Source organism: Montipora foliosa, chromosome 6, assembly GCF_036669935.1.
Source record: "Montipora foliosa isolate CH-2021 chromosome 6, ASM3666993v2, whole genome shotgun sequence".
In the NCBI taxonomy this organism is placed as follows: domain Eukaryota; kingdom Metazoa; phylum Cnidaria; class Anthozoa; order Scleractinia; family Acroporidae; genus Montipora; species Montipora foliosa.
Window position 1 is genome coordinate 62,808,705 of NC_090874.1, and position 13,345 is coordinate 62,822,049.

At 41.2% G+C, this 13,345-nt stretch overlaps 1 protein-coding gene across 3 annotated transcripts in view; it reads left to right on the forward strand.

Annotated features, from left to right (window-relative positions):
• Nucleotides 1–13,345, forward strand: part of LOC138008089 (acetyl-CoA carboxylase-like) — an 82,826-nt gene that overhangs the window by 24,154 nt on the left and 45,327 nt on the right. For all 3 annotated transcript variants that reach the window (XM_068855289.1, XM_068855287.1, XM_068855288.1), the window contains exons 20-30: nt 1–8; nt 669–734; nt 4,020–4,104; nt 4,209–4,252; nt 5,249–5,339; nt 6,066–6,134; nt 6,683–6,829; nt 7,703–7,822; nt 8,551–8,651; nt 9,925–10,013; nt 12,849–12,976. The exon at nt 1–8 is cut by the window's left edge and continues 67 nt beyond it. In XM_068855289.1, coding sequence (XP_068711390.1) covers nt 1–8; nt 669–734; nt 4,020–4,104; nt 4,209–4,252; nt 5,249–5,339; nt 6,066–6,134; nt 6,683–6,829; nt 7,703–7,822; nt 8,551–8,651; nt 9,925–10,013; nt 12,849–12,976 — 948 coding nt within the window. The remainder of the gene's footprint in view (nt 9–668; nt 735–4,019; nt 4,105–4,208; nt 4,253–5,248; nt 5,340–6,065; nt 6,135–6,682; nt 6,830–7,702; nt 7,823–8,550; nt 8,652–9,924; nt 10,014–12,848; nt 12,977–13,345) is intronic.

The following is a 13,345-nucleotide window of genomic DNA, read 5'->3' on the forward strand; positions in this document are numbered from 1 at the left end:
GTAGATAGGTTGGTTTAAAATTGAGATAAGTTCATTGCCCAACACAGACAACTCACTAGCGGCTTAGTAAGAAGCGTTGTCGTTGAAGAAGTAGATAGGTTGGTTTAAAATTGAGATAAGTTCATTGCCCGAAACAGACTTGTAACTCATTAGCGGCTTAGTTAGAAGCGTTGCCAAACATCGCTAATCATTCGGTCTTTGGGACTGTAAAACCATGGGCTGAGTTCGAGTCCCTTTCAAGCATGGATAGGTTCTTTCTGCGGAGAAACCTCAAAACGGATTGAATTCGCTTCGTATTTTTTTAACCCCAGACTTTCACTAAACAACTTTGTACTTTAGCATCTGTTATCAGTGTTTTAAGTTTTATTCTAACTATAAGCGCGATAGCTCATTGTTTGATGTGTTAGGAGCACAGTCCCATGCATATATTTTAAACCCAAATAAACCCAAATGGGTTTACTAAAAAGAGAGACCGAGTCGAATTATATTTACCAATGATAGTTTTAACGGGGATGTTTAGTAATCGGCACTACCATCTTAGATGTCGTTGTCGCATCCTCACGATTTGAGTACGTTAAGCCACATTTCGATATAGGAGTGTAAACCAACTCGAACGTAATTAAAAAGTTATTAAACGTATTTCTTTGTATTTTTTTCGACTTGTACAGTTACAGGTTGACGATCAGCGGCAAGACCTGCATATTTCAAAAAGAGAATGATCCTACAGTATTGAGGTTGGTATTTGAAAAAAAAAAAGTTAGATATCCACTTCTCCCATTTTGACCAGATAATCAATGAAAGCACTCATACAGCTCTGGCGCCAACATATAGAATGTTGTCTTTCACACTCACTCTATTCTTGAGTGAACGGCTTACCCAAAAGAAATCACCGTTCCTGTTTGTTGGCCGAAAAGTGTTCCTGTTGGATGGGGTTTTATACCTGGAGAGGTGGCTCTCTGTTACTAGAACCAATAAAAACGGAAAGTAAACAACATCGTCGCTCTTTGGAAGTTGGGTGCCCGAAACATCCTGGAGCTTCCACTATTGGCAGCCAGCTCCAAGATGGAGACTGCACCGATGGCTGGCAAACCTGACAACCCAGCCATGAGCCCCCACGCCCCCGAGAAGAATGGGCACCCGTCACACTGATACACAGTGGAAAAAAGAGGGTGGGGAGGGAGGGAACAAAAAACCGCTAAACGCTCAACACAATGCTCCTGCTTCCCGCCACACTGATAAATAAGCGATACAGCCCAAAGCACGAGGTATTCCACGCATGCGCAAGTATAGTAAAACCACTGACCAATAGGCTGCAGTCGCTCCTAGTTGTTTACTTGGTTAAACTTCGTTTAACCTCATTAAACAACATCGTCGCTCTTTGGAGGTTGGGTGCCCCGAAACATCCTGGAGCTTCCACTATTGGCAGCCAGCTCCAAGATGGAGACTGCACCGATGGCTGGCAAACCTGACAACCCAGCCATGAGCCCCCACGCCAAGCCGGAGGACCTCCGAGCCTAGAAGGCTCGGAGAGAGGGGTTCATGGCCCCTAAGCAAGAGCCCCGAATCGCCCACATCCGACGGCACCCAACAACCAAAGAACTGCTCGTGACCCTGCTAACAGCCTAGACCACTGCAATGTGCTAACCGGAAAAAGAAAACAAGGCAACGCAACCCTAAACAACGCAAGAATATTACGCCACGCAATACAAAAAAAAAAGAATATAATGCCACGTAATACAAAAAAAAAGGATATAACGCCACGCAATACAAAAAAAAAAAGAATATAACGCCACGTAATACAAAAAAAAAAGGATATAACGCCACGCAATCCAAAAAAAAAAGAAGAATATAACGCCACGGAATACAGCGCTAAAAATCAACGCGGAGAATACACTGCAATGCAACGCAACGCAAAACAACGCTGAGACTACAACGCCATGCAATGCAACGTAAACAACGCGGAGAATACAACGCAATGCAACGCTAAGACGCAAGGCCACCGCTAAACAACGTAAGAATACAACGCCACGCATTGCAACGCTAAAAAACGCTGAGAATACACCGCAATGCAACGCTAAGACGCAACGCAACCCTAAACAACGCTGCGAATACAACGTAATGCACCTCTAAGGTGGAACGCAACACTAAACAACAATGCACCGAAGTATGATGCTTGCTCCTCGTAAACTAAGTAATTATATTAAACTACATAATTACATAAAAATGTACAAGACAAGTCCACGCAACATGCTAGCAAATGAAAAGAGAAAATAAACGCTAACGCCACGCCGATACATAAAATAAAACAAACTCCAATGCACGTCACTTAATATACAACGGCCTAAGCCTCTTGATGATAGTAATAGTAGTATCAATAATATTACCAGACAACTGTACGTTGTACGTGTGGCTCAGCTAAATAACAGATGCTTGCGGTGCGTTAAACAACGCTAAACAACAATGCACAGAAGTATGCCGCTTGCTCCTAGTAAACTAAGTAATATATTAAACTACATAATTACATAAAACTGTACAAAACAAGTCCACGCAACATGCTAGCAAATGAAAAGAGAAAATAAACGCTAACGCCACGCCGATACATAAAATAAAACAAACTCCAATGCACGTCACTTCATATACAACGGCCTAAGCCTCTAGATGATAGTAATAGTAGTATCAATAATATTACCAGACAAGTGTACATTGTACGTGTGGCCCAGCTAAATAACAGATGCTTATAGTCGAGTTCATGGCCCAAAGCAAAACTAGAAACAAACTACAACCAAGCATCATGATCAGAGAGCCTATGACGCGGCCATAACGCTAAAAGCCTGACAGAATACGAGCGAGACGCTAAAAGTGACGCTATGCCACCTAACAACTGAGCTAGCTAACTCTTAAGTTCAAATGCATGAAATGCCCTGTCCCATATGAAACTGTGCAAAGGATACGCTGTCCAAGATTGGTCGAAGACAAGCTTCCCGCCAGGTGATTCTTGTACGGGGATCCGGCGGAGATGGCCAAAGGTCACGCCGTGATGTACGACCGTAGCGCCCAAGCAAATTCCGCGTGGTCGTGAATGGCTTTATGCAATAAGAAGCGGGGCCCTGCATAAGATCCCGGTGGTAGAAAACGCCTACTGAAGCTGCGTGAACTGATGTTGCCAAAAATAAAGCTACAAGAATCCAACATGGCGGCTATCCCAACTCGATCGCAAGCTCGCCCGAAGTTGCGTTTCCCCCAAAACAAACCCGTAACTGGACCCAAAAAGAATCCTGACTAACAGGAAAGCAGTTTTGAACACATCCGCTAAACGCTCCACACACAATGCTCCTGCTTCCCGCCACACTGATAACGCACTGACCAATAGGCTGCAGTCGCTCCTAGTTGTTTACTTGGTTAAACTTCGTTTAACCTCATTTTTCGAGCGTAGGACGGGACCTTGAATTGGAGTTTTTGTATTCTTGATCATTGGCTTTGGTTTCGCCCAAATGCCCAAGAGAATCGTCTCTAGCGCAGTAACGAAATTAAGCAACTGAATAAACGTATGTTAGCATCAAGCCAGGTTTAAAGGGGACATCTCACATCGTGTTGTCATAAACTAAAAACGCTTGATCTCAAGTTCTAGAGAGCTTCAATGATAAACCATGTCATTGCCAAAGCCTATGTTTCAGAAGACTGAAATGTTTTCGTCTAACTTGTTTTGCAATTTTGTCGCTATACAAATGGAACGAAAAGTTGTCCATAAATGAGGTGCCCTGAAATTCCTTGCGACGTTTTTTTTTTCATCGCAATCATTGCGAGAAGGAGATTTCCGAGTTCACAAATTTTTCGCGAGTGTTGCGTCGTGTATCATCTCCCTTACAACTTGTGTCATCCATCGATATGGAGACCATTTGCATGAAATGTTGAGCATTGTAACACCTGTCGAGACAAGTTGTGAGGAAAATGGCATAATGTAACAGCGCCGTAACTGTGGTAAATTGCAATCACATTGTAATCAAGATGTTCATTTGCAGGGCACCTTCTGCTGGTAAGCTCATTCATTTTGTTGTCGACGATGGAGGGCATGTCTTTCAAGGAGAATCTTATGCGGAGATCGAAGTGAGTGTAACTTTCATTTCATCTGCTGTTTCAAAGTACGTATATTATTTGCTCTCATTTGTGTTATCTTTTCACCTACATTGCTGAACAACGGCCTTTTGTAGGTTATGAAGATGGTTATGCCTTTGACAGTGAGCGAGAGCGGTTGGTAAGTTTGTCTTTTAAACGAATCTTGAAGCAAAATGTCTCCCGGAAGATACGCCTATCTATAATTTGGATTCCCCTGCACATAGCTGTCGAAGAATCTAATTTATAGCCTTTTTCCAATACCTCTGTAGCCTTGTTTCTTTGACTAGACGTAGCCCAAGCGCGAAGTTGGTTTTCTTTTTTTAACGAAAATTAGTTTTCTTTCATTTGTGAAGAAAAACTAGTTACTGTTACAAACTCTTCGTTTTGGGACTCGGTTTGAAAAATCTTCACGACTGACCGGTCACAAGTTGTTTTTGTAAGATGTATTTAACGTTGAAACGCACAGCAATAAAACAAAACAGGCTTTTCTATCATTTTATCGTAGTCACTCTTTTAATTTTGATGAAAGGTGTGATGCAGTTTTGATTATGACCCATTCCACGGTGGTTCACGACCACGTAGACTTAAAGGGTCACAAGGCAGAGGTTGGAGAAAAAAAGACGGACGGCCAAAAGGGAGTTTCATGGGGGCCTGGAAGATTCTGTATCCATATCCGAAAGGCGCTACTTAAATAAAAGGGCGCGAAAACATGTCATAATTTGTTGTCTAAAATAGTCCCAGAGGCATGGTAGGTTAGGATCAAGAAACGGTGAGCACGCCGGCGTGTACCCCCTGTTCTTGTATGCGAAATGTCAGGTTGTCAATGCTCAGAGCCAAGCACAGATTGAGGTGAGAAGGACGGATCACCAGTGGTAGGAAGGGGGGGGGGGGGGGGGGGGGGCAGGGTGGGGGAAATAAATATGTTTGCAGATCAGATCAGTGTAACTGAATGAAAAGGCCCAGGAATATTTCCTTACGTATAAACCACAGGACACGGGGTAGTCATACATCCTGAAGCTCCAATAGTGTGAGAACATATACAAGCCTTAGGGCAATCAATAGAGATAATTTACTCCGTGTTTCTGTATGCATGTGTAATGTGAATCATTGCCTCATTTGTACTGTCTTTCAACAGTGTACACTATGTAAAGAACCCAGGAGCAGTACTGGAACCTGGTTCAATTGTTGCCAAGTTGGAACTTGATGATCCCAGTAAAGTAACGCAGGTTAGACTGGCATCTAGTCACAACAGTTTCTTTTTGTTAACCATGAGAAGTCAAATGGAATGCAGCATTTTGTGAAAGAATGTAACTGTTCTGTGAAATAGTCGAATTTACTCGCTTCGCTGGTACATTTCGCCCTGCAATGTGCACATTTTGGTACATTTCGCCCTGTACGTTGCGCGTTTTGGTACATTTCATTGCCGTTCTCTTCCTGCCGAACAACCACGTGAAATGACCAGAATTGAGGTTTTGTTCAGGACGTAAATACCCGACGATAAACATTCGATTTTTTCTCTGAATCTCCACACCGCTTATGACATTGTAATTCCATTATAGACGATGAACCCGCAAACGCCTTCCACGAACTCGTGGGCTCAAATGAAAATTTATCGTCAGGTGGTGACGTCCTCACATAATCTCAAATAATCTAACGTCTTTGTCAGGACGGAGAACGGCCAAGGAATATGCCAGAATTCAAATCTAACGTTCAGGACGTGCAGCGTGTTCTCGCTCTCGTCGACGAGGTCTTTACCGAGGCGCTCTGTTTCGCGCCGTTTCGCTTAACTTGAATGTCCCGGGAGAGAGAACAAAATTCGGAAACGGACCGTTTCCATGGAAATGGTCCGAACTGTAAAATCCCGACCAAAAACCAGACGAACAGAGTTCTCCATTTAGCCTGAGAATTGCTTGCCATATGTTAAATACACGATTGATGTTTTTGATTTGTAGGCTCAGCTCTACACCGGTCAATTTCCTGAAGCTTCAGGGGCAAAACTAAAGGGAACAAAATTGCATCAGGTAAAGAGTATTTATAAAAATAAAAATAAAACTTTCTTTATATTAGTCGGTCTTCGAAACTATATTCGCCAAAAATTGCATCAGGTAAACATTTATAAAAATAAAAATAAAACTTTCTTTATATTAGTCGGTTTTCGAAACTATATTCGCCAAAAATACTCGATTGTAGACATGGTTGCTTTTATAGTTAACGTTACAACATTATCAATTTTAAAAACCATCATCAGAGAGCTGGCGTGGATTTCTTAAAAGCCCCAAAACTGTTCGTCTTTATTTCGGGTACCATTAATATCTTTTTGCCATCATAAGAAGTAAGTTTCAAAAGACGACACTTTGAAATCCATTAATTTTCGTGATAATTTTATTTTCAGAAATTCCTAGTATTAAATAAAAAGAAACTACGCAAAGAAACAGGCTTCTATTTAAAGCTCAAAATCTTGCAAGTGAGAAAGCAAGGAAACCGCTTTTTGAAGAAACATTTAATTGATTCATCATCATCGTTATTATAGCGGGATGGAAACTGATTTTTTACCTAAATTGTTTGACAGGTGTTTCGAGTTGCTCGTGAGAATCTTCAGAATGTCATGGACGGCTACACGATTGGGGAACCACACTTTTCAAGGCGCCTGGAAGAAAATGTCAAAATGCTTATGCAGGCTTTAAAGGATCCTGCGTTACCTTTGCTAGAACTACAGGTAAAGCACTCAAGAATGAGTGGTGCGCGCAGTATGGAGTTGAAACAACAGGAATACGAAGCTCATTTTCAGACTAAATTTCGTAAACCGCTCCCCATTGGGTACTGTTTTCGGGATACATACAGCTTTTGTTAAGCTTGGTTTCCAGCGGCAGTTTTCGGGTTTCACGAGACGCCACAGCGACCATGTAAACAAACGGTGACTTGGTCAGTTTCTTGGAGTTGTCGCTGTTCTTTTGAAAACGATTTCTTGTTCCAGTCAATTATTTGTTGTCGATTGGAACGTGAGTTCTTTCCGATCCTCGTGGCTTTCAGTATGCCTTTGTATTGCTAAGTAGTATTTGACGTGGGCATGGGAATTCGACGCCATTAGGGAGTTTAGGATCTGCGACGGGACGGTAACGAAAACGCAACTTGCAACTTCATGTCAATTAATCTTTTTCGTCATTATGTCGGCTTGCCTAACTTCTAAAAGCTAGTGTAACCTTCCTGGAACTGAATTAGGAGGTGCGGTGTTGAAGCTACGACAGAAAATTCAAATTCGATGCCTTGTGTTCACGTTCTCTGAAAAACTTGAGAATTGGTAATTTCACGTCGTAGATTTGCAGAAAACGTGAAAGAAATGTACAAAAATGAAAAAATGCACGTGCAGAGCGTGCAAAGCTATTGTTTTTGCTCATTAAATATGCATAATTTGTGACGTTTTCGTTGCCGTCGCGTCGTAGATCTTAAACTCCCTATTGCGAGCGTAAGAACGGCAGAATATGCTTCCTCAAACAAATTCGTCGTTTTGCAACAGTTGAAAGCTATTTACCTTAAGTTCGTATGTTGTATCGAGTTGATATTCATGACAATCCATGCTACTATTTTGTAGGAAATGATTTCGTCGATATCTGGGCGTATTCCATCCTCAGTTGAGGACAATATAAAGAAGCATCTCTCCAGTTATGCAAGTAATATCACCTCAGTGCTGAGCCAATTTCCCAGTCAACAGGTCAAGTATCTTGAGACTGTTAAGTTATATCACACTGGAATCTATGTGTGTCTTATCTATTGTCAGGTGCTGGCAAAGGGAAAATTGAACCGCATTCGAACGTTATTCCACGTTTCCATTGGTTTCTTAAATTTTTGTGTTGAAAGATTTTATACCAGAAGTTTCAGCTCACCTGTTTTCGGAGTTTCATTGGGTATCTCTCAAAGGTGTTTTTTGGGAGCGTGGTCAAATTGAACTTGGAATAGGAAGGCAAAGGAAAAAATGCCCGCTTTCCACTCAGCCAAAATACCATAACTTTTATCCCGGAATAACTGAAAAACCGGGAAATTTCGTTCCACTTGTCCATTTATTTTTGGGCTTATTTCTGCTTAATTAATTCCACATTTGGCTCCAAACTCGCTAGCATTATTGGTTTGGCGCCACCAATCGGAAAAATGCTGTTTTATTCGCCTAAAGACTTTTTCCGGTATGAGATTTTTGGCTGAATGGAAAGCAATTAATATCTTTTGGGACACGAGGAACGAAGAATAGGAAGCACACAAAAAAAAAACACATTTACACAAGGAACAATTTTTTTAAGGGGTCCTTTTCGGGAGAACAACGGCGCACTGACAAACTTTTACAAGGCCGGCATTTATCGGCCTCTTTTCCTGCTCTTTTTATGCCTAATACGACCTGTGTGAATGGTCTATTAGCATGATTCAAAACAAACTGCATTGTTTCGACAGATCGCTAACGTGGTTGACGCTCATGCAGCAACTCTGACCAAGAGAGCTGAACGAGATGCGTTCTTTTTAAACACACAGAACATCGTTCAACTTGTCCAGCGGTAAGGAATACGGAATAAGCCGATTTGTTTACCTTCTCTCGCTAGATAATAGGGAGTTTAAGAAACCACGACGGCTAAGGCGACGAAAACGTCACTTCAAAATAAAAGTTTGACCTATTTTAATATTTCATGACTATTCCATCTTGTTTATATTGTACAGTATGGGCGAAGTGTCCTATAACTGGATTGGTAAGGACGGATTTGAAGTAAAGAGTGAGACTGAAAGGTTCATTGTAGTTTGTCCACGTTGTCGTCAAAATCTCAAAATTGGTCATTTCAAGTTGTGGTTTTGACGAGTACGGAAGGGAATTGTTCAAAAATGCGTGCCGCACGTGCAGCACGATCATTTTGGTTCTTTTAACCAATAATATTACTGCTTTTTGTCGTTGTCGTTGCCGTAGCCGTCCTTGTCGTAGCCGTAGGAATTTTTTCCAAGATCGAAGAGAACGCTACGCAAGCGTGAAGTCAAAGGCTGCGTTCTCAGAAGTTGTCCTGGACTCGCAAAGCGTTCTCTCGGACCTTGGAAGAAATTTATCTGGCACTTAGGGTAACTCCTATACTACTTGACGGGTCTTTCTGCAGGTACCGGAAAGCATTGTGTTTTTGGTCACTTCGGATTAGTCTTTATTTGGAGTTGTTTTGTTTTCTGTCTTTGTTTCTTTTGTTTTACGTAATTTGTGCTCCGGTACTTGCAGAAGCTGCCTACTTGACGATAATAGGCCTTTTGCAACAAACGATCACATGGTACAAAATCCGCCATGCTGGAGGGCAAGCTCATTACTATTCCCCCACTGGGACATTAATTAAAACAAAGGCAAGTCAAGCTTGACTGGTTCAGGTCTCTTTGTTTTAATGTCCCAGTGGGGGAATAATAATGAGCGTGCCCTCCAGCATGGCGGATTTTGTACCATGTGATCGTTTGTTGCAAAAGGCCTATTCAATTGCTGGTTTTCACTCACGTGACCAACAGCCATGTTTTTCAACGAACACAAAAGGAAGCGTTTGCATAATAATAGAGTTAAATTCCCGGAGGATTTGGTCGGGGCACCAACATGGCCGCCTTTTCTTTGTTTAGGGGCACCAACATGGCGGTCGTGACGTCATGTGAAATCCGAGAATAGTACATGTAATCGTTATGGAACGATTAAATGTTTTAGCTGAGAGCATAATAACCTAGTTGTTTTTCTTGTGTCATTATGCACAAGACGTCAACCTCTGGAAAAGTAGTAAAGTAAGCAATAAGAGTTTTTGTTTTTGTTTACTGTCGTGTTAGATACCGCAATGGGATTCGAGGGCACATGAAAGCCGTGGTCTTAAGTCTCTTAAGACAGTACTTGCAACACGAAGTTCTCTTCAATGAAGGTATGGCATTGATATCGCAATGATGATAATGATTATGACGACGACACATGCAACGACATTGACGACTATATGTATTCTAAAACAACAACAACAGCAACAACAACAACAACAACAACAACAACAACAGCAACAGCAACAACGGGTACTACAAAGCTGGATAATAATTTAATTTGAACAAATCGTATCGCACATGCGACACGCATTTTGGTTCATTTTATTGATGTACTTTCAAAACAGCAGCGACTTCTAGATTGGAGTTCAATAGACCTAATCGACTAACTCAATGTTGTACCCAATTAAAACCCTTTGGGAATAAAACGTTTTGTTCCAGGTATTTTCTTTTCATTTAATCATGCAAATACAACACACACAGATTCTTAATCCCGGGAGATCTGAATTGGGTACAACATTGAGTACGCCGATTAGGTCTATTGCGACAACCAATTCAGGTTCTTGGCACTCATGCTTAAGGTAATTCCCTTGAAAACGACGTACTATCCAGATTTCTGTCAAACTTGGCACAATTGATAGCCATGCACAGGACATTGAAAAATGCAGCAAAAAGATAGGGTCACCGTGCTTGTTTTCGCGCTCCATCCCCTTTACTTTAAGTGTTTTTTTTTTTACCAAATTACACGAGAAGCGTTCGAAAGTGGATCAACCGGAAAAACTGTTTTTCTTTAGCAAAAGCTACTGAATATTACTGAAAACGTGAGCCTACCTGTTTGTCAGAGCCAAAACCTTTCAGTGAAGTGATTTCAAATTGCTCAATCTTGCAAAAAAAAAAAAAAGCAAATTGGACCGCTACATCATCACCTCACACTCAGTGTCTGGCTCCAAATGCAGTTTTGACGTCATTTATATATAAATGCTACAACTTTAACCTTCCAACTTTCTTTCTCCTTAAAATAGGTTTTCCGTGTACCTATTACGAGTGCTTTACACCATTAAAAAAAGGGGGTCACCGTGCTCGTTCAGGAGAAAATAGCCATTCCTTGACAGATTGAGTTTGGCGTCAGTGAAAATCCGCCATTTTATCAATGTGCGGGAGCTAATGCGCGCGCCAGTGACGCAAGAAATTATGTGTAGTAGGGTTGCACAATGCAAAACCAGGGAATCACCTTAAAACATTTCGATCTCTAAACCCAATGCGCATGCTCAGAAATGAAAAATTGTAGTGGCACGTGTTGCCCTATTGAAAAGTCTCTAATAATGTGAACTTTTCAAGGACTATGTGCATCCTTCATTCTTTGCCTTACTTAAAAACCGCTCGTTCCAATCCAGGTATATGGTAATCCCGTCGAGTGTATTCTCCATTCTCCATTTTTACTTTAAAACTGTTCTCACCAATCCAGTCATAGAAAAATTCACCCTATTATATACTCAACAGAATATCACATTTCTGATTGGTCAAAGAGAAATGCATAAATATGTTATAGACTGCCGCAATACGGAAGTTGCTGTGGAAAGAGCAATTTTGTTTAGTGTATAAAAAATAAAAAAATCGAATGAAGTTGCTCGAGTGGTAGGTAGGTAGGTCGGTCGGTCGGCGCTCGGTCGGCGCTCGGTCGGTCGCTCGGTCGGTCGCTCGGTCAGTAAACTCTATTTAAACAAACAAAATCATCAGTTAAGCTAAAAACAAAAAAAATAAAAAACGCTTTACAACTGTTTTACATAATATTCGTGTGGGAATCCGAGAAGTCAGTTACCTGCTTGATCGTACTTTGTACGTTTGAACTGCTCAATAGGCTAGTTTCGAATTGTGCAGCAACAAAAGAACGGAGTCGAGGTTCAGGGGAATAATTAGCATGTTGTTTTGTTCAAAACAAAGGAAAATGCAAATTATTTCCCTGAACCTCGACTCTGTTCTTTTGTTGCTGCACACTTCGAAACTAGCCTATAGAGTCCGCATTGGCGCAAATTGTTACACAAACAGGCCCAGCTATAACACAAACTTCATTTCAAATAATTAGTATTCGGCTTGGGCCGAGTAAGGTTACCTTCTAAGTTTCCCAAGTTATATTCAGCAACGCGTTGACTGAAAAGGCGTTGAAGGATTCCGGGGCTAGTTCATGAATTGTTTTATACATAATTATGGCTTTTTGTTTTCGACGTCGAAGAGACAGCTTCTCCCACTTAAGAGTATCGAGAAGGAGGTTAGAGTTCGTATCAAAGGGTAATTACCCTAGCTGCGCGGTTTTGTAATTTTTTTTGGCTTATCACTTGACTGGCCACTTAAGCAGTCCTAAACAGTACTGCAATAATCAAAATGCAGTAATATTAACGCCTTATAAATTTGAAGCGCAGTGTTAGCTTAGATAAAGTGCCGTATTCGTTTTAAGGCTCCTATAGCTGAGGAAGCTTATCTGCATATTTCGTCTGCATGATTTGACCAAGAAAGCCGATCATCAGTGGTAAGACCCAGGGATTTAGTGTGATCTACTCTCCCGATCATTTCGTCATCAAATATATACCATGCAAAACGAACGAGAACGAATAATAGCAAAACACTTAAACTGGTACTATGATAAAAAAATCACTTTCTATTTGTCTTTGGATTTTGAGTTCTTGTTTGCTTAACAGCAGTCTTACAAAATTTTGAGCTTTGATTTTTATCCGAAGCTTTTACTTTGAGTGTAAGTTTTGGATTTCACAGTCCGCCGTTACTCACTTTCAAAACTGACCGACTGGACCTCAGAGGGTTGGATCTAGGAAAAAGTGACGTTATTCACTTAAGAGTTAAATTTAAAGATCAGGTAGAAGCTGTTATCGTAAAAGCCCCTTACGTAACTGGCACCTTTTTCAAAATGGCTGATAAATTTCAAACATTTTCAGGAAACTTTGAGAAGTGCGTGACGTTGATGCGTGACAAGCACAAAAGCGTCGATCTTTCTCCAGTAGTACATAGCATATTCTCTCACTCGTCTGTGCTCAGGAAAAACCAACTCACCATCATGTTAATAGTGAGTATGTAATGAGTTTTAATTAGGACGCGCTTTATAGACTTGGTGTGAGAACTTTTTACGCTGTGGTTCCTGGAGCATGATAAGTAAAATTGACAAGGCAGACTTCTTCGTAAAAAAATATCTCTATATCTGATTTTCCGTCTAATTTTTCGATTCTCGACAAAACCTTCTCTTAACTTGCGCGTGTTTTTGGTCAGACGTGGGAAATTTGCGACACGAATGGAAAGAAAAACACTACTTAAAGCCGCGGCTGCACGATCGATTTTTGCTGGCGCTGGTGATGCGATTTTATATTTTGTCGCGTCGCCAGCGTGCGATGAAAATCGCAAGTGTAGCCACCCTTGAACTGGCGACGCGACAGCTGGA